The following is a 20,346-nucleotide window of genomic DNA, read 5'->3' as shown; positions in this document are numbered from 1 at the left end:
TGTCCGTTTGTCCATATAGATCCTTTTTATTTTAATATTAGAAAGAATATAATTTTGATCCAAATCTAAGTTTTTATGAATTTTAAGATCCTTGTTTCCGTTGGTATTCGTCAAACTTTCAACACCATGTGCGTTCAAATATTTTGTTCTATAGAAAATGTATTTTTCCAACTTTTCTTTCCAGTTGTTTTTAATGTCCTCAATATTTTTAAAGGAGTATTTACTTTCAAGTCGAATCTTGATAGCATATTGATTCGATAAAAACTTTTTATCGCCCAAAGAGTACTTTCTTCGATTTGGTAACATGAAAATTGTTCGGGTCGATGTGAACGCACCAGTAATAACCATAATACTTCGGAGATAATTCATATATATTAAATTTTTTATCATCAGTTCTATTGAGAATATTTACTTTTGTTGGATAGTAGGTTTCAGAGTTTGTGTAACAGTAAACGTTATTTATATCCACTGAATTGTTAACAATTAATAATATTTTATCTCTAGAAATATAAGAAAAACAATTAAAACTTTATGGAATACATAATTGAGACACCTTGTAAGTAAATACACGAGTAATATATCGAAACAATAAAACTACAATTATTTTAATTGTTATCCTACATCAAAAGGAAACTGACAAGTAGATGGCTTTACAGCAGTAGTTAATAGTAGGAGTAACCAGACACCTAAATAAATCTATTCATCATCATCATCATCTGTCCACTGCTTAACACAAGCTTCTCCCCTGGGGGATTTAACAGCAGTTAGGCTTTAGAAATGTTTTAAGAGGGACGCTTCTGCCCATCCCTCGCCCTTTAATTGCCTCTTACGACATCCACAGGAAATGAAGTGGCGGCCTATTCTATGCAGAGACCACACAGCAACAGAAAAATTTATAAAAACTAATTAAATCAAAGATATCTAAAAAATGACAGTATACGCAAGTAATTAATTTAATTGTTTTCAATTTTTTTTAACAATTTTATTTACAGCTGACTGAATAATTAATGGTCACTTACATAATAAAGTACTTAATTTCTATAATATCAAGGTACTGAAGTTAATTTAAAAAGAAATATACTTACATTTTGGTAACGAGCTTTATAATTATATTTTTGAGTTGAACAGAACGTTCACAGATTATACTATTAAAAATGAAAGAACTATTGACAAGTTTCCAAGTTTCGTTTTGTATCGCCATAAAAACGGTATCATTGCTGTTGAATACCGATTGGCCCAAAACTGAATTAACTGAACTCTGAAATACAACAGATAATGTGTTATAAATTTAATAAGACATAAAATATATTAAATATAAATACACTTCTCTTACATAATCATCAGGAATAAATTTATGTGTGTTTCGATTGTTATTCCAAATCATGCCCAAGGCGTATATAGGCATTGTTAAATCTGATTTATTAAAAAAAGGAAAATTTGCATATTGCCATCCTTTGCTGAGTAATGATCCACCGTATTTAGCACATAAATCCTGCGCTTGACTCCAGGTCGCTCTAAGAGGTTCTCCATTCTGAACTTCTACATTGAAAACGCATAATTCTTCCGGACCATTGAATCTCCAAGATTGATGAAAACCATCACAGCTTGACTTATTATTTTCTTCCGCTATCTTAGAATATGGTTTTACTATGCAATATCTATAATGCTTTTCCTCACACTCCACCGCTGTGAAATGTCCAAGTTTATTTTCTATTAAACATGTTTTTCGATATATATCAAAATCTGCAAAATACGTCACATTATCAAGAATTACTTCTTCATATTTATTACGTGGAGTACTAATAAAAGGTCCTCCAGGATATAGCGGTTGGTATTCAGCCCACACTGTATCTACTTCATCGTTTATAGATATGTTTAAACTGCGATATAGTTTTGAAGTATAAAGATTTCCATCGCAGTCTTTAAATATATCTGCAAATGTTTCCAATCCTTTTCTTTTATAACATACATAATGGTTGCTGTCTTTATTGGAAGCTAATTTAAACCCAATCGGGCATACACTTGTTGTTTTAAATTTCTTCGCTTCAAATGTTTGGAGGCATGTTAAATTAAAATAAACATAAAGTGTACAGATAACAGATAGATGTTGGACACGCATCTGAAACAGAAAATGGTGACACGTCATTTACTCCATAATATACTCGTGCTTATCTTATCAAGTACACTTTCTGAGTTTATGATAAACAATAGTAATTGACCACTTAATCGTTCTGCTTATATTTTGACATCATCACCGCTAATTGTCCATAAAAGAAAAGTTATGTACGTTGTTGACTGTTATCTAGAAAAACGAGTAGATCTTTTAAACAAATAAACATTTTTTTTTCTAATTGCAATTTCATGTAAATTACAGTGACTGTAGCATTATGTTATCTGTGGGTAAACTAAAACCAAATATGTTGGACTAAAAGCATTTTTATTGTCAATACTAAAATTATCTTGTACATCGACGACTGTAATAACTTCAAAATTTAATTAAATTTTTAAATTTTGTATATTAAATTTTTTTTTTTATACTACTTAGAATAGCAAACAAGCCCACCTGATGTAAAGTGGTAACCGTCGCCTATAGAAATGAGCAGTACTATGGACATAACAGAGTATACTGTTTCACCCATGATACCCCCCATGCGTTGCCATTCTTGAGGAGTCAGGTTTTATTCCTCTGTACCCTGTAAATTCACGCCATATCCCACCCTTCAAACCGAAACACAGCCATGCAAACACAACTGCTTCACAGTATATTAGGAGGAAATCGGTTTGGTCTTACATAAACATTATTTTTCATTCATCATCATCTGAAACATCAAAACATTCACTGGACATGATTTTCGCTCCATAAAAGAATGTTGGACAGATTGGCTTGGTATTATGTTATATTTAAAAAAAAATTAAAGTTTAAGAAGAAAATATTGTGTTTTGTTCCCGTTAACAACCTATAGTTGTCCACTCCTGCACATAAGCCTCCTCCTTGGAGGGTTTTGCCAGTAGTTGCCACGCTTGACAGGCGGCTTGGCAACTTTTGGAGATGTTTTCAGAGGAATGCTGCTGCCCATACCTTGCCGTCCCTTAGCCGCCTCTTACTACACCCACGGGAAAGGAAGGGGTGGCCTATTTTATGCTGGAACTGCACGGCGATTAAGTCGTATATTGGGTAAAAAAAAAAGAAAAATAACGCAAATAAAACTCTTTTTACTAAAATATAACATGGACAAGGACATAGAAAAATGTATATTTAAAGCATTATATTTATGATAAAAAAGTATCTAGTTTCTAAAACTTTTAAATCGAATATGCAACAGTTATATCAAGGGAGTGATAAATTTGTTTTATTTTCATAAAGTAAATAAAACAATTGTTTATCTACAACAATTTACAAATTTTCATCGCATAATTACATTTTTGTTTTGCCAAAGGTTGACTGAGAGAGAATGCTAAATAGCATTAAGTCCGCCTTTTGTACCAGTAATTTTTTGTAATGTGGTCAATAAAGAATAAATAAAGCAAAAAATCTTGTATTGTAATAATTATAGTACAAAGGATAAGCAGTTTTTCAATGGCGACCTCGTAAAGTTAAATGTAGTATGTTCCAATTAAAAAAGAAGTATATATATATATATAAAGTCATATTGTGGACAAAACTAGTAAAACAATATTTTATATGATATTCAATACAATACATTTTTAACCGACTTCAAAAAAAGTAGGTTCACAAATCGACTGTATTTTTTGTTTTTTTTATTTCGTTTATTACCTTATAACTCAATCAGTTACAAAACCAGTTTGTCAAATTCTTTTTATATGTTTGAAGATATACTTACAGATTGGTTTCATAAAAAAAATATCAAAATCGAGTCAGTAATTTAGTTTTTAAATTAAAAATAACTGGTTTTGTCAATACTAAAATCGATTTTCTTTTTGTAAAACACGATCTTAATTTATTGTCCATTACTCTTACCTTATTAATTTTAACGCCTCACATTAATATCACAGTTTGCTCATAACAGTATAAAAAATAATAAATAATGTAATTACTACAATTATTATTACACACAATTATAATTATTAGTACACTATTATTTTATTTTTTGTTTTATATTTTAAAAAAATAATTAATTAATTTGATTGTATGAACTCACTTGTTAATTTACGTGTGTCATAAATGACTCAAATAAAGTGTTTATCTATCTATCTATCTATTATAATTAACATAAAACAAGTATAGTTTCTTTCCAATATTCCCGCCAATCGAAAATATGTGAAATTCGCTGCGGGCAATGAACGTCCTTGTATGACAGATTACAGTTTACTGACACTGACTTTGTTAGTAGCTAAATGTGGCAAATGTGATATACATATGTATCATAAAGGACGATATTATAGAAATCTAGAAATATAGCTATGATAAATTAACATAGAATATATTTATTTATACAAGAACGAATTACAAACGGGTTACTTTATCTTGTATTGTTGTATAATCAACCGACTTCAAATCATAACAAATATACTAATGCTATAATATTTTAAGCATAACGTTTAGTTTCTTAGTTTCTTTATTGCACTTGTAAATTCCATGTTATATAATGCATAAATATTGTTATCAAGGATGGACTCATCTCTGACAGAGATCTCTTCCAGTCAACCCAATACAGTTAAAAAGCATGTCGTTATCAGGTAGCTAAAGTGCTACAACTATTAATATTTAGAATACATAAACAAATATACATTTAAATGAAATATTAAAATATATAATAAAATATTACATAAATATATATACTATAAATAAACATAATACCTACCTACTTATATAACAAATGTTAAAATAAATGAATATACTACTTACATTAGAAATGTGTTTTAATGATTTTAAGATTTGACAGTTCAAATAGAAAAATATAAAGTTATAACTCAAAGAAAAGAAACTGTAATTTCAACCTTTTCTTGAAAGAGATAATAGATGGACTCTCTTGTATGTGGGAAGGGAGTATGTTCCATAACTGGACAGCTCGATACGAGAAAGAGTTGCCCATAAAATGTGTCCTATACAAAGGAAGTTCAAGAATCCTGAACTGAACTTGACAGAAGCGTTTAGGACGAACTGGTAGTGGTAATAATTTAAACCGGGGGGGGGGGGGGGGGAGTTCCGATTTTATTTTATACATTTCAACCATAAGTCTTCCCGTACGGTCCCGGCATGGAATAAGTCACCCTTTCCTTTTCCGTGGGTTTCATAAAAAGCAACTAAAGGAGCACGAGGTATGGGCAGCAACGTGGCTCTTAAAACATCTCTAAAAGCCTAACTACGGTTGCTAACCTGCTTGCCAAGCGTAGCAAGTACTGGCAAAACTCCCCTTATGGGGAAGACTTATGATCAGCAGTGGACAGTTAACGGCTGAAATAATAAATATAACAAAACTAATTAAAGTATAACAAATATAACAAACGATATATTTGTTATACTATAATTAGTTTAATTAGTAATAAATATAACAAAAGATTACCACCAATCTATAGTATTTTAATAAAAGATTTCAAAAATAAACTACAAAATATTTATATATATTTATTTATTTTTATTAATAAACACTAGAAACTATAATAAATATTACAGTAATTACAAATAAGCTTACAGTTACATTTATTTATTCTAATTTAATCACTAAATATTATCTTAGTAAATTATTATTATAAAGAAAATAATACAGATCTCTTTGCTTCTATGTTGGAAAAATCATGAAGTGTATTTTTTGTACCAACCATGATACTTTGAAAGAATTTTACATTTCTAGTTTTTTTTTACAACACAGGGGGCAAACGAGCATGCGGCTCACCTGATGGTAAGTGACTACCGCCGCCCATGGTTACCCACAACACCTACGGCATTGCAGGTGTGCTGCCGGCCTTTTAAAAAGGAATATGCTAGTGCTAATACAAACTAATCTATATAAATAAAAAAAAAATCAATTGCCAAATTTATACAAGCGCATCACTCCAGAACGACTGCACCTATTTGGTTAATTTTCATTTTATTGTTTGTAATTGTTAGAACAAGGCTAGTATAAAAAAAAAATGTTTTAAATATCATACAAAAATGTGAAAATTTTGAGTCAAAAAGGTCTGCACATAAAAAAAGTGAATGAAATAAAAGAGAGCAATTGCAAATGTAAGTAAGATTCGGTCCTATTTTCTTCACTTGTACACGAAAAGCCGAGGCTAAAAAACTATCTTATAAACAAAAGTTTTTCCATTATAATTTACACTTTAGTTCTCAGGAATGGCAATGCATGGGGGATATCATGGGTGAAACAGTATACTCTATTATATCCATAGTACTACACATGTCTATAGGCGACGGTTACCACTTTCCATCAGGTGGGCCGTCAGTTTGTTTACCATTCTAAGTTGCATAAAAAAACTATTCTCAGTTTAATTTCTACCCATAAAGTGTAATTGTTTTATAATTCTATATTTAAGTAGGGAGAATAGTTCGTCTACTTGCCGATTGGCGCTTATATCTGGGCATTGGTTTCAGTTTTAATTTGAAAAGCCAAAGATCTCTCGTCTCCTTATTCCCGCATATAATAAAAATGAATAGAATAAAACATTGAAAAGTAGCTGTAACAGTGAACATATAAGCCGCTACAATATTGAAAGCAAAAAGTCCAAATATCCATGGTAAACCGAAAAGAAACACAAGCACTATACCAATTCGTGCACACTTATGAGCTTCTTCATAATAAGTTATATTTTGATTGTGAATACTGCTAGATACAAAACCAATCGTATAGAAGAATAAAATTACATTAATAAACAATATTACGGCAATAGGTATATATACTGAGAACCATAAATCCAATCCTGACGGATAACAGAAACTGCCACTGGGAGTCATTTCTTCAAAACGGCCCTTGTATGGTTCAGTGGCCTTAAAAATATAAGTAACAATCACTATTATTGGTAGACCCCAACTGAAAATAGTAGCGAGTGTCATTTGACAAGGTATATATTTTGTGAAGACTATAACTAAGTCTCTGTAAGCCTTTATGGCTGTTACTAACATCCAACAAAACGAAGTCAATACAGAGAAATGCAAAATGATACCGGTAAGTAAACACGAAACACTGTATTCGTCGTATTTAACGAAAACAACTACAAGGAAGCAAATTGACATGATTAGTAGAGCAAGACTGAGCTGAAGCCAAATTTGATTGCGAAATTTTAATCTCCATGTTTTGAATAAAACAAATGTAATTAGTATTATAATAGCACCAAAAATAGAAAGACTACATCCAATTATAGAGATCATCTCTAATATTGCCTCATTTTGCTCCGAAAAGACAGGTTTGACAATTAAAATTTCAGCGAAATGTGTAAGATGATCGCATTGGCACGTATCCAAAATCGTTGGGTTTCTGGAACGAATGAACGTACAGCCTTCTTGCGACCAATATCCAGTGCTGTCATCTAAAAGCGCCCAATAACCGCACGAACGTTTTCTGTCCCGTTCTGGTATTCTCAAAGGCTTCATATGGATGTTTACTACCTGTGAAATAAAATTAGTTGATACTCATTACTTTAATTTACATAGATCATTGCCTATTGCATATAAGTCTATTTCAGTATGTTTAATCAGTCTTATTATAATCATAATCTAAATTAAATTACATTAATTTTGACAACGATAAAAAATTATAATTAAATTTTTCACTGTATTCAACTTATTGTGTATTTTGAATCAGAATCATTCCTAACGTACTTGGATCTTTGTGATCTATTTAGCTTATGCTAGACGTACTAAATAAGTGTCTATATCTAAAACTTATCGCTGTATATTTAGAATCAATTCCCTGTTCTGTGAATCAAATACGACAAGATTGATATTGTCTTGCTCTGAACAAAAATCTTTCAAATGACATAATTATGGTCCTCATATTAAAAATATATTCAAAAATAATTCAGTAATCATAAAAAATGCAATAAACATCAATGCACACTACCTCTCCATTATCAAATTGTGTCATGTTATAAACATTGATGCTAATCACTCGACTGTTGACAATAGATTCCTCCCTATTGTTGAAAGCGCGATCATTATGGAAGACCACAAAACTTATACGTCTCGGAGAATTTAGCACAGACTCTGGTAGGTGCACCACGAGCTCATTCATCGTTGAATTCAAGTTAATGTTCTTCATGTTACCTATAAAAGAATGTTTAATTAGAACCCACACTATAAAATGACTAAAGCGAACTTATTTTTATCATGCCTCTAACTAATTACTTCTATCTACCCAAAAATTATAATCAGCATATCGATAAGATCATTCGTTGTTTTTCTCTGCGTAATCTCTTTTTCTATATTTTTTTTTTATTTTCTACTATATTAATAGTTTAATAATAGTGCTTATTAGTGACCGTGTGGTCCCGGCATAGAATAGACCACCCCGTCCTTTCCCATGTCATAAGAGACGACTAAAGGAGGGCGAGAGATGGGCAGCAGCGTCTCTCTTTAAACATCTCCAAAGCCTAACTGCAGTTACCAATCCGCCTGCCAATTATGGCGACTAGCAAAACCTCCAAGGGGGTGACTTATGTTCAACAATGAACAGTTAAAGGCTGATATGATGAATAGTTAACCCCTAACTTTTGATGTTTATTATAATTTGTAATAGAATCAAATTTTTATATATTTTCTTTACTAAAACTTTAATGGCTATGATAATATAAATTTTTTATATCATTAATTTAAAAGGTATTATAAGCTGATAGCAACAGCCGATCTATCTTTTTATCTATTTTATATTTATCTATTATCTAAACATGAAATGTATCGTAATCGTAATCATATGCAATCAACAGTGTACAAAATTAGACCAAACAATACGTACTCAAAAACTTAAATGCATCATCAGTAAAAACATCTTCTTCTCTATAAGCTACACTCAGTCCTCTCACAGGATTCGAATCCTCAACGTCAGCCATCATCAGAGCAATATTGTCCTTCACGAGTGCAGCAGTTTCAGTGCCATTCAAGTCTATTCTAAATCCAAGTTCATCAAGCAAACGCAAGAACTCAGTAGGGAAGACAACATCTTCATCTATGCTTAAAAGATCATTGATCTGTGAATTATGTTAAACTTTTATTATTATATCATGAATACTTCCAATTGATTACATTACATTACAGATAATCTGTGTATCTTTATATGTGCTGAAACTAGCAACGTCTGTATTTTTTTTTATATCTCTTTCAATGCTACTATTTTTATCTGTATTAACTACTCTAGTATTTAAACTTCCATCTATCATAAAAACTATAAATACTGTAGATTTTATTATTTTTTTAAATTGGTGCGTGTGATCATGACATAGAATAGGCCACACTTTCCTTTCTTGTGCGTGTCGTAAGAGGCGATATAAGGAACTTAATAGTAAAGGGATCGGCAGCAGCGTCTTTCTTAAAACATCTCTAAAACCTTAATAGCAGTTGCCAACCCGCCTGCCAAACGTGGTAAATATTAGTAAAACTCAAAGCTTATATTCAGCAGTGGACAGTTAATGGCTGAAATGTGACCACACCATCTTAAGCGAACACAGAGACGGCATGGTCTCATAGTTTCATATTCATAATACGATCAACCGAAAAGAGAATGACTTACTCTCAACCCTTAATCACGATATGCTGGCTCACTAAGTGCTTTTTCATGCTACGTTTGTATGATAAGGTGATAATTATGTATGTAATATATATATATATATATATATATATATATATATATATATATATATATATATATATATATATATATATGTACAGATATGTATATATTTTGATTTTTTATATATATTATGATATTTGGATTTTTTGATACATAATAGAAACAACTACACTGTTTCCTCCTATTATTGTACGTACACTGCCCGTTGGTAATTAATGCTCCTTTCCACTCAGGGTTTGCTGGAAAAGAACTCTTACAAAGTTAGTTGAACAAAACACGCACCTGATCAAATATCTGATCAACGTCTGTGATGCTGGGATCAGAATCATTGTTTAGCAAATTTTCAAGATCGTTTATAATATCCTCGATCTGTAAAATGAAAAATGTATTTAAAATATTTATTCCGTTGTTAAGCAATTTTGTAATCTACTGTTTGAAATAAAGATTATTATTATTATTATTCAGAACAGTTTGAATGGGATTTTGACAGTTTGTTATGAATGGGGACTAACCATTGATAACAATCTTCTCCCCCCCCCCCCACGCAATATTATTAAGATGCATCACTTGTTTGACACAGTCATAAGCGATTTTTATAAATCTATTTGATGTTACTGATGATTGACTGTATTAATTTTGTGTAAACAAATGTTGAATTGAGATTGTGCCAGAAAACGAAGCAAAATTTAATGAGAAAATATTTTAAAATGTCGTTATACTTGGAATTATATTTTATTACATTGTTCGACCCAGGTGCTATGTATTTTTTAATTTAAACAATACCGTAGGCGGCGCTGTCGTCGCAGATGTTGATGACATCGGTGTCAATGTTGATGCGGTCGTCATTGCAGTTGACATTGTTGACGTGATGTCTGCAATGATAATAATGATTCGATATCTCCTTTTGGGAATGAATTCTTTTTACAAACAACTTTTTTAACTTTTAGACATCTTACCATTAAATTTATATATAAAATTTATTAAAAATATAAATGCGCCTCCAGCGGCTAGTTTCAGAAACTGAGAATTCCACACAAACTTATCAACAGGGGTAGTTGCCCCTGGAGTGGAAACCGGAGCAAAGGGAAGTTCCCCAAGGCCCCTACCAACACTCCCCTAAAGAGTATAAAGACCAATTGTCCTATTTCAAGCAAAAATTACTGAATATATTTAAATGAAACTTGATACACATAGGTTTTATCCTAACTTAGCACATAGGATAACTTATTTACTAATTAATAATAATAACCGGGTGAAGCCACGGGATACAGCTAGTATGTATTTAATAATAGTAAAAAAAGAGTACCTCATCTCGTCCATTTTTACATCTACCTTCTAACACTTAGTTAAGGTTTACTCCAGGTCAGTAAACCTTTTACATATTATAAGAAGAGAATAAAAACTTATATAAATAATAATAATAAAATAAACAAAAAATAAAAGTAAATCTTTGTAAAACTCACACGAGCCACTTTCGTATGAAAAACGAAATTTATTTACGAGTATATATTTGTATTGGTATATTACCTGAATCTCCTGATAGAATGAGTTGAGCAACATATGTTGATTCTTGGCAAACACAACGGTACAACATTCCCGGCTGTGGTTTTTGCATTGAAGGCAAGCAGCCCCTGTTCGACCAATTCGAATAGCCCCAATTGGCACACATGTGTAAACTACCTGGTTCACTGAACGGCTTAAAATATAGACTTATCATCTGAAACATATGTGAAACATATAAAACAATGTGCTTTTACATAGATAGATAGATAAACACTTTATTTGAGTATTAACAAATGAGTTTTGTATAAACTCATCAATTCAACATCAATCAAATTATTTACACTTTTTTTATTAATATAAAACACGAAAATATGTTTTCACCAAGTGTGTCGCAGTGAGCCAAATAGGCTACAGCTCAGTGTTTGTTTTGCTTAAAAGCAAAGCACTGATTTTCAGCTGCAGTCTGAAGTTAGCCTACATGGACGCGTGCAACAAACCCAGAGTGTAACCTGTGTAACCAATTTAACACAGCCAAAGATAAAATTGTATTATATAGATACGTACTTACATAAATAATGCATAAATAATATATTGCATTAATTAATTAAACATACAATATAAATAATTCACCACAATAATTATTATGTCATCCTGGAAACTATCATGGTTAATTCCTGATGAATTCATCATGATAGGCTAACTGGCCTGTTTTCATTCTCATCTATCACCCTTCACTGGTGCTCCGCCAACGTATCCCGTTAGCGCAGGCGAGGTTACCATACTATTTTCACCCATAAAAAAACTACGGTTGCCAATCCGCCTACCAAGCGTAGCAACTACTGGTAAAAATCACTAAAGGGGAGGCTTATATTTCGCAGTGGACAGTTAAAAGCTGATATCATTATGATGACGATCAAAAAAACCGTTTCGAAAATTATAAATTCAATTGTATTACCTCTCCATCTAATTCACTAGTATTATCTACTTTGACACTAATTACTCTGCTATTGACCAGAGACAAAATTGTTGGTAAATCTAATTCACCAAATCCGTAGTCTTTTCGAAAAACGACAAAGCTAACGCGACTATCTGGTGTCGTTAAAGGCGCTGGTAAATACACTACGACATCGCTTGCGTTGGCAGCCAGGTAACCAGGATCCTCAGCTGTGGATTGTACAAATCTTTATCACTCGTACTATTATTGTCTCGGGTCTTATTCTCTTTAAACCTTAGGACCAGAGGGAGACTTTGTACAAAAGTCTTTTGCTTGGACACGTCTGTCCTATTCGTATTTCTACCGTGAAGCATTTATGTTTGCATGGCTGTGTTTCCGTTTGAAGGGTGGGATATGGAAGTAAATTTACAGGGTACAGAGGAATAACACCTAAGTCCTCAGGAATGGTAACACATGGGGTGTATCACGGGCGAAACAATATACTCTATTATGTCCATGGTACTGCTCATGTCTATAGGTGACAGTTACCACTTTCCATCAGATGTTCCGTCAGCTTGTTTGCCATTCTAAGTTGCATAAAAAAAGTATCTTAGCCTAATGTTTTAAGTTGGTATATGGTGTGGACCTGATATGGGCACGTGTTGTGCAAGGATGAGGAGCATGTTTCAAGAAAGGTATTACCTATGAATGTGGATAGCTATATGGGCAAAGGAAGACCTATATATATATGGGGAGATCTATGTTTAGCAATGGACAATTATCAGCTGATATGATGACAGATACGGTCATCATGTTAACGGCGCATCTAATTGAAAACTACTAACCGTCACATATAGACCAAACAACACCATAGATATTAGATCATACTTATGTACTCATGCATTTCCGCTCTTTAAAAGATGTTATGCTACTTTGTTTTAATAAGGACGCTCCTGCCCATTCCTCGACTATTAGATTCTCTTAATCGCCTCTTACAACACTCCCAGAAAAGGATGGAGTGGTCTATTCTATGCAAAGACCACACAGCTAGTATATATATAATATAAGTAAATTCATTATAATAAAAAAACTAAATACATACCTGCTAGTATTTTAAATGCGTCTTTGTAAAATCTGTCATCATTTAAATTCAAAATTCTTATTCCAACCACAGGATTGTCAACTGACGGATTTGCCATTAGAAGAGCTACATTATCCCCGACAATAGTAGCGTTTAAACTACCATCCAGGTCTATCCTTGTTCCCAACATTTCCAGTGCTACCATCATGTCAATAGGAAACTCTAAATTCTCTTCTATATTTAAAATATCACTGATCTAAACAAAAAAATAAAATAAAAATTTAGTTAAAAATATTTTCATTATCAAAATGTTACAAGTAATATAATAAATCCGTAAGTTTGTAGCAATGGACGGTTGGAAGTCTGTTACTCTTTCAGACAAAAACTCCTAAACGGATTTAAATGTAATTTGTTCCATTTTTTTTTTATACCTCAAAGGTGGCAAACAAGCATACAACCCGTTTGATGGTCACTGTACTGTAGAACGGTTACTGTAACCCATAAAAAACCCCCTTTTAAAAACATAGTACACTGAAAAAATACTAAATATAAATGGTCATAATGCAATACAAGCTGTAACTGAAATAAAGCACATTATTTAATATTTATGGACAATTTAAATTCAAAACATCTTTATTCTAATATACATGTTTACAAGCACTTTTTAATCGGCATTTTGCTTTTAAAATAAATGTATTTCAATGTACAAATACATTGTACAAATAAATGTATTTCAATGTACATATAAATGTATTTCAATGTACAAATAAATGTATTTCAATGTACAATTACAATGTACAATTAAATGTATTTCAATGTTACTAATAAAATAGATGTACGTTACGTACATCGTAGATGTCATTAAGTTACATTAATAATTGTGATATTAGGCGATGAGAAGGGGAGAGGGAACTGACGAACAAAAGATTCACGTCACAGTAATGAGGAAACTACGCAGTTCTGGAGTATCCAGAACAGATAAAATTAAAAACGAATGAACGAACCGTGGCACCTTCAAGGTTATTAGTTTACTAGAAAAATGAAAGGAAAACCGCCTGCGCTGGTACAGACATGTGATGAGACGGGGTGATGACCATATGACTAAAGGGGTGATAATAATTGAAAAAGGAAAGAGGCGCCGGCGTCAACCACCATTGACCAGTGGGATTACTCTTGAAATAAATTCCAATAAATTGAAATTATAATTGAGACTTTTTGCACTCTCGAATTGCAATACTATCGACTTAATGGTTCCATATTATTCTTATATACGCATATTAGTGCAACTTGCCAATTATAACTTAATTCCTAACTGTTGTTTCATAAGTTCCAGAGGGAGACTTTTTGTACAAAAGTCGATGGCTTGGGTACCTCTGTCCTATTCGTGTTTCAACCGTGAAGCAGCTGTGTTTGCATGGCTGTGTTTCGATTTGAAGGGTGGGATATGGCGTGAATTTACTGGGTACATAGAAATAACACCTGAGTCCTCAGGAATGGCAACGCATGGGGGGTATCATGGGCGAAACAGTATACTCTGTTATGTCCATGCTACTTCTCATGTCTATAGGCGACGGTTATCACTATCCATCAGGTGGGCCGTCAGCTTGTTTGCCATTCTAAGTTGTATATAATAAAAAAAATACGTATGTTGTGAAATTTATGGTGTTTCCATTCAATGACTACACACTATAAGAGCAGAACTCAAACAAATTAAAATAATAGCCAGAAGAAAGAAGAAGAATAATTGTAACATTACCTTAATAATACTCTGTGTCACATCGTTTAGGTAGATTGGAGAGGTGCCCTGCAGCAACTCTATGAAGTATGATAAAATTTGCTCAATCTCATCTTGAAGCTGTAAAATAAATTGTTATTTATTATTGCCTATTTTTACTATTACTGTACTCGGCAAACGATGGAAACTCAGCCACAGTCCACATGCATCATCCAGTGAAATACTGAATGATGCAAACAAAACTGGGGGCCTGCAATGAAATGAATTCCGAAGTTTCGGACTCAATTTTGTGTTTTCGTTCATACCCAAAATTGGCCAAGTAAATGGAGCTTAACGTTTCGTTCGTCATAAATCCTACTAAAAAAGTCCAAAGGAATAATATTTTAATATTTTTAATGTTTTTAAACGGTAAGTATTATGTAAATTTAACATCAAATTTATGTATCGTTCGGCTCCGAAACTCTGTTGGGCATTTTGAGCAAAGTACGAATCCTTAACTCTTTACCTAACTTAGTGTTTTAATTAATTTTTATTACATTATTTACCTCAAGATTTGACATGGCAATAAGATCCCTCCTAGAAGTTATATCATCACACTCTCTTCCCCCACCATCTGCAATTTCGTCTCCTGCTAAACATGTTTTCTTTTTTATGTGTTCTTCTTCTGCGTTTATTGGAATCAATACGAGTATAATGAGGATAAATGTGAAATAACTGTTCCGTAAAAGCTGCATCTGAAATTGATTTTATTATTATTTCAGCCGTTCACTGTCCACTGCTGAAAATAAGCCGTCTCTAGAAAGGGAGTTTGGCCAGTAATTGCCACGCTCGACAGACGATTTAGCAACCGTAGTTAGGCTTTTTGAAATGTTTTAAGAGGGACGTTGTTGCCCATCCTTCACCCTCCCCTAGTCGACACTCACGGGAAAGGAAGGGGTGGGCCATTCTATGCTGAGGCACACACGGCGAAATTAATATAATAATAATAATATTTCTTTATTATAGATTACTAAGATGCATTTTAGTTAGTAACAATTTACTTAAACTATGTTAGTAGAAAAAAAATACAAAAATCATTTTATGGCCCCTATAATAATTTTGACCCACAATGAGAGGATCGGGCTATCGTATTTATTACACAATGCCCACAAAATGCTGTTACTGCTGCCACGCAGTCGGTATAAATGATAAAGACGTGATCCGTTTGTGTCTGATAGCATAGAAGTCATCTGTCGATGCCACTGCATTTAATATCAGATGTTAAATGAAGATTAATAAATATTTTTTTTTAAACCAATGAGTAACCTGATGGTAAGCGGTTACCAAAGCCTATGTAATGCCAGGGAAATCACGCGCGCGTTGCCAACCGTGAAGAAACCTTTTTACTCCTTTTTTGTAGAATTCTATGCTGTAGACCCTTCGAAAAACCTCGACAGGGAGCTTATTTAATAACCTGAACGTTCATGGGAGAAAACATCTCTGACATCGAGTTGTACGCGACCATCTAGGCTCTAAGGTATGAGGGTGAAGTTCCTGTCTATAGCGAGGTGTATGATGGTAGAAAATGGCCCGTGAGCATCATATTGAACAATTCATCCGAGCACAGTCCATTGTACAAGCGGTAGAACACGCAGAGTGAGGCAAAATATCTCCTAAGACTTATAGTTTTTTTTTATGGGTGAAAATGGTATGGTAACCCCGCCTGCGCTAACGGGATACGCTGGCGGAGCACCAGTGAAGGGTGATAGATGATAATGAAAACAAGTCAGTTAGCCCATCATGATGAATTCATCAGGAATTAACTGCTGTGTGTGCTGAGAATAAAAATGAGTTATCTGTCAATATCTTTAAAAATCTTGCTGCTGTCTTCTATCTCCATTAACTCATTTTTTAAATTTTTTCCGTATTATTTTATCTTAGATTATATAGGTAGACTGTCACCATCCAAATGCTTCGAGAAAAGCTGGTCAACTTTTTCATACAATTTTGTATGATAAATAGTTATGAGTGTTTCCTTTATAACTTCTATATTTATTTTGTCTTATAAATTTTTCCACTATATTATATTAACTAACGATCCGACCCGGCATCGCACTAGTAGACAGTGTTTTCGAAAATCAATACATACAATAAAAAAAGTTGTAGACAAATCAACTAATCGGTTATTTTATAACATTTTATATGTGATTCTTTAGATGGATATAACTTTTTCATTTATGAACCGATTGTAATAAAACTAACACTAAATGTTACGTGGAGCAATCCGTAACGCATCAGTGCGAAACTGCATTCAAATCGGTTAAGTCGTTAATGAGATTAGCGTTAGCACAAATGTTTTGGATTCTATCGCGTTCGTAAAGGCGCCCTATAATAGTTTTTCTTATACATATATCTTCCATGTATAAATAGCGACAAGTTACGATTTTATTATATGTATTGATTGATACATAAATAAGGTACATTACCTTATGGTAATAAAATCAATTGTGATTACTAAGAATTCTTGTTTATCTTATTAATCTTTATATTTGGCTATAATTGATAAATTATATCGATTTTTAAGAAATACTTTTCTATTGTAATCTATGTATATTGTACATAATATATATATATATATATATATATATATATATATATATATATATATATATATATATATATATATATACAATATAAGTCTTTTTCTCAATGTCCTCTACCCAAAGGTTGTCTGGAAGAGATTGCTTAGCGATAAGGCCGCCTTTTGCGCCTTTATCACTTCTCATTAATATTTACTGTATTTGTTATTTCTCTTCTTACTTGGTGCAATAAAGTGTAAAATAATTTATAATTATAGTTAGGAAAAACAAAGAGAGAGAGAATAGAAAAGACAAAATGCAGGGCCACCTTACACGACATGACGATTTTTTAAAGAGCATAGTGATAAGAAAAATAGAAGGCAAAAGAGAAAGGGGAAAACCGAGGAATAAGTACATGGGATAGATAAAGGAAACACTGGGTGTCATGTCGTATAGAGAGGTCAAAGATATGGCCTGGAATAGAGCTGGCTGGAAGAAACTAGTTGTACCGATAAGAATAAAAATAAATCGGTGGGCCAATTATTTATTCTACAAGGATTTAATTTTAACAAAATTTCGCGAACACATAATTTTTTACCCAAAATAGTAGAAAATATACTCAATCTGGCAACGATAAGATTAATAAACCGTTAGCCAGCCGTTACCACTAAGTCGTCGAATGATATATTTATCATATTATTAAAAAATATATTATATAATATAACAACAACAGTTATGTAGACGAGATAGTGTTGTCATGTGCCTATATTTTCAACCGACTTCAAAAAAGGAGGTTCTCAATTTATGTTGTATTCTTTTATGTTTGTAACCTCATATCTCCGTCACTTATGAATCGATTTGGAAAATATATATATATATATATTTTTATTTAATTATATATTTAATAGTTGTAGCAAAGCCGGTTACGTAGTTTACTTTTTAAATAAAAATAACTACCTACTTTTACCTAGATTGAAAAGGTTTTTTTAGAAACACACATTCTTAATTGGTCTCATAGATTTTTGTATATATATATATACAAAAGAGTTCATCAGTCCGCCTGATGAAAAATGATAAATGTAATCTACATCAAGCTAATTATTTATAATTATGAGTTCTTACATTTGATCAAACAAATAAAAAATTATTACATTGTTTTATTTCATATAAACTTTATCATCATCACCTAATCAGCCTTAAATTATCCACTGCTAAACATAAGCCTCCCCCTTGGGGGGTTTTATCAGTAATTGTATGCCATGCAAACATATTGGCAACCGCAATTAGGCTTTAGAGGTGTTTTTAAAGAGACGCTGCTGCCCATCACTCGACCTTCCTTTGTCGTCCTCTTACGACAACCACGGAAAAGGAACCTATTCTATGCTGGAACAACACAACGATATTTACATGTACTTACTGTAGAAAATTTAAAAAACTTCTCAACATATGCATTATATTACACCACTTCTTCGTTCCTTCGAATAAAACTTATCACTCCACTTCCATTACATAACATAAATATATAAATATACTTGGTGAATCGCATTTATACAGAATGTTATATATTAAAAACAAAAAACTGCTACACACTACAACACTCACATTTAAATATAAAACGTGTGTGTAGACCTCTCAACTTACGTGTAATGATATTTCATATCTTTTATTACGTTGTAATTATCGTTATCCTCGATTTGATGGATTAGTAATACACCTACGTCAACGAAATCGTATTTAAATTTTAGTTTTTTTTTTCTATACAACTTATAATGACAAGCTGACGGCCCACCTGATGGAAAATGGTAACCGTCGCCATAAACAGTACCATAGACATCAAATCTGTTTCGCCCATGATACCACCCATGCGTTGCCATTCCTGATGTTGTCTTAAAAAGATTGCTCTCAGCAATACTGTACTTATACAATTGTATCGTTATATTTATTAATTGTCTTGTTTATTTCCTATATTGTATAATCCAAATAAAGTATACTCATTCATCCATTCTTACAACTTTAACAGTTTCGATTCAATAATCAGTCAAACAAGTGTCAGACAATCAAGATATCATATCTTCATTACTATTGTTATAAACTATATTTTTTATATAAGTTTTATTTTAAATAAATTCATGAAAGAATCGTGGCAAGAGTAGGTCTTGACGACTGACTGTTTTGTTCAGATCCTGATTTCTGAACTTTAATTTAAAGAGCCTTGTGTCGTTATTCCCACATATAATAAATATAAACAAAATAAAACACTGAAGGGTCGCTGTAATAGTAAACATTAATTTCTACCCATAAAGTGTAATTGTTTTATAATTCTATATTTAAGTAGGGAGAATAGTTCGTCTACTTGCCGATTGGCAATTAGACTAGGCATTGGTTTCAGTTTTAATTTGAAAAGCCAAAGATCTCTCGTCTCCTTATTCCCGCATATAATAAAAATGAATAGAATAAAACATTGAAAAGTAGCTGTAATAGTGAACATATAAGCCGCTACAATGTTGAAAGCAAAAAGTCCAAATAGCCACGGTAAACCGAACAGAAACACAAGCACTCATTAAGATCGACTATATTTTCACTGTATACTCTACTGCATAGAAATCCAATTGTGTACATAAATAAAAATATATTAACAATCAACAATACAGTTATAGGTATATGTCATGTATCCAAAATTTCTGGATTATTAGAGCGAATGAAGGTACAGCCTTTTTCTGACCAGTATCCAGTGTCAGACATCCAGACATTATACACTCAGACACTAAACACTCAGACACCTGACACTATAC

The 20,346-nt window shown here is 32.3% G+C and overlaps 1 protein-coding gene across 1 annotated transcript; it reads right to left on the bottom strand.

The window, feature by feature from the left end:
• Positions 1–5,574: 5,574 nt before the first annotated feature.
• LOC113513330 (adhesion G-protein coupled receptor G6-like) lies at positions 5,575–19,216 on the bottom strand. Its single transcript, XM_026897322.3, has 11 exons — positions 18,972–19,216; positions 15,542–15,730; positions 15,018–15,116; positions 13,283–13,517; positions 12,202–12,410; positions 11,271–11,460; positions 10,527–10,615; positions 10,026–10,112; positions 8,913–9,144; positions 8,022–8,224; positions 5,575–7,567 (listed from the first exon to the last, which is right to left on the bottom strand). Exons 2-11 carry the CDS (start codon positions 15,728–15,730, stop codon positions 6,494–6,496), a joined length of 2,607 nt encoding a protein of 868 aa, XP_026753123.2. The 5' UTR covers positions 18,972–19,216; the 3' UTR covers positions 5,575–6,493.
• Positions 19,217–20,346: the final 1,130 nt, after the last annotated feature.

The sequence above is a fragment of the Galleria mellonella genome, unplaced genomic scaffold (genome assembly GCF_026898425.1).
Source record: "Galleria mellonella isolate WM207_F2 unplaced genomic scaffold, CSIRO_AGI_GalMel_v1 utg15948, whole genome shotgun sequence".
Classification (NCBI taxonomy): domain Eukaryota; kingdom Metazoa; phylum Arthropoda; class Insecta; order Lepidoptera; family Pyralidae; genus Galleria; species Galleria mellonella.
The sequence above is the reverse complement of the archived record's forward strand: the minus strand, read 5'-3'. Positions and strand labels throughout refer to the sequence as shown.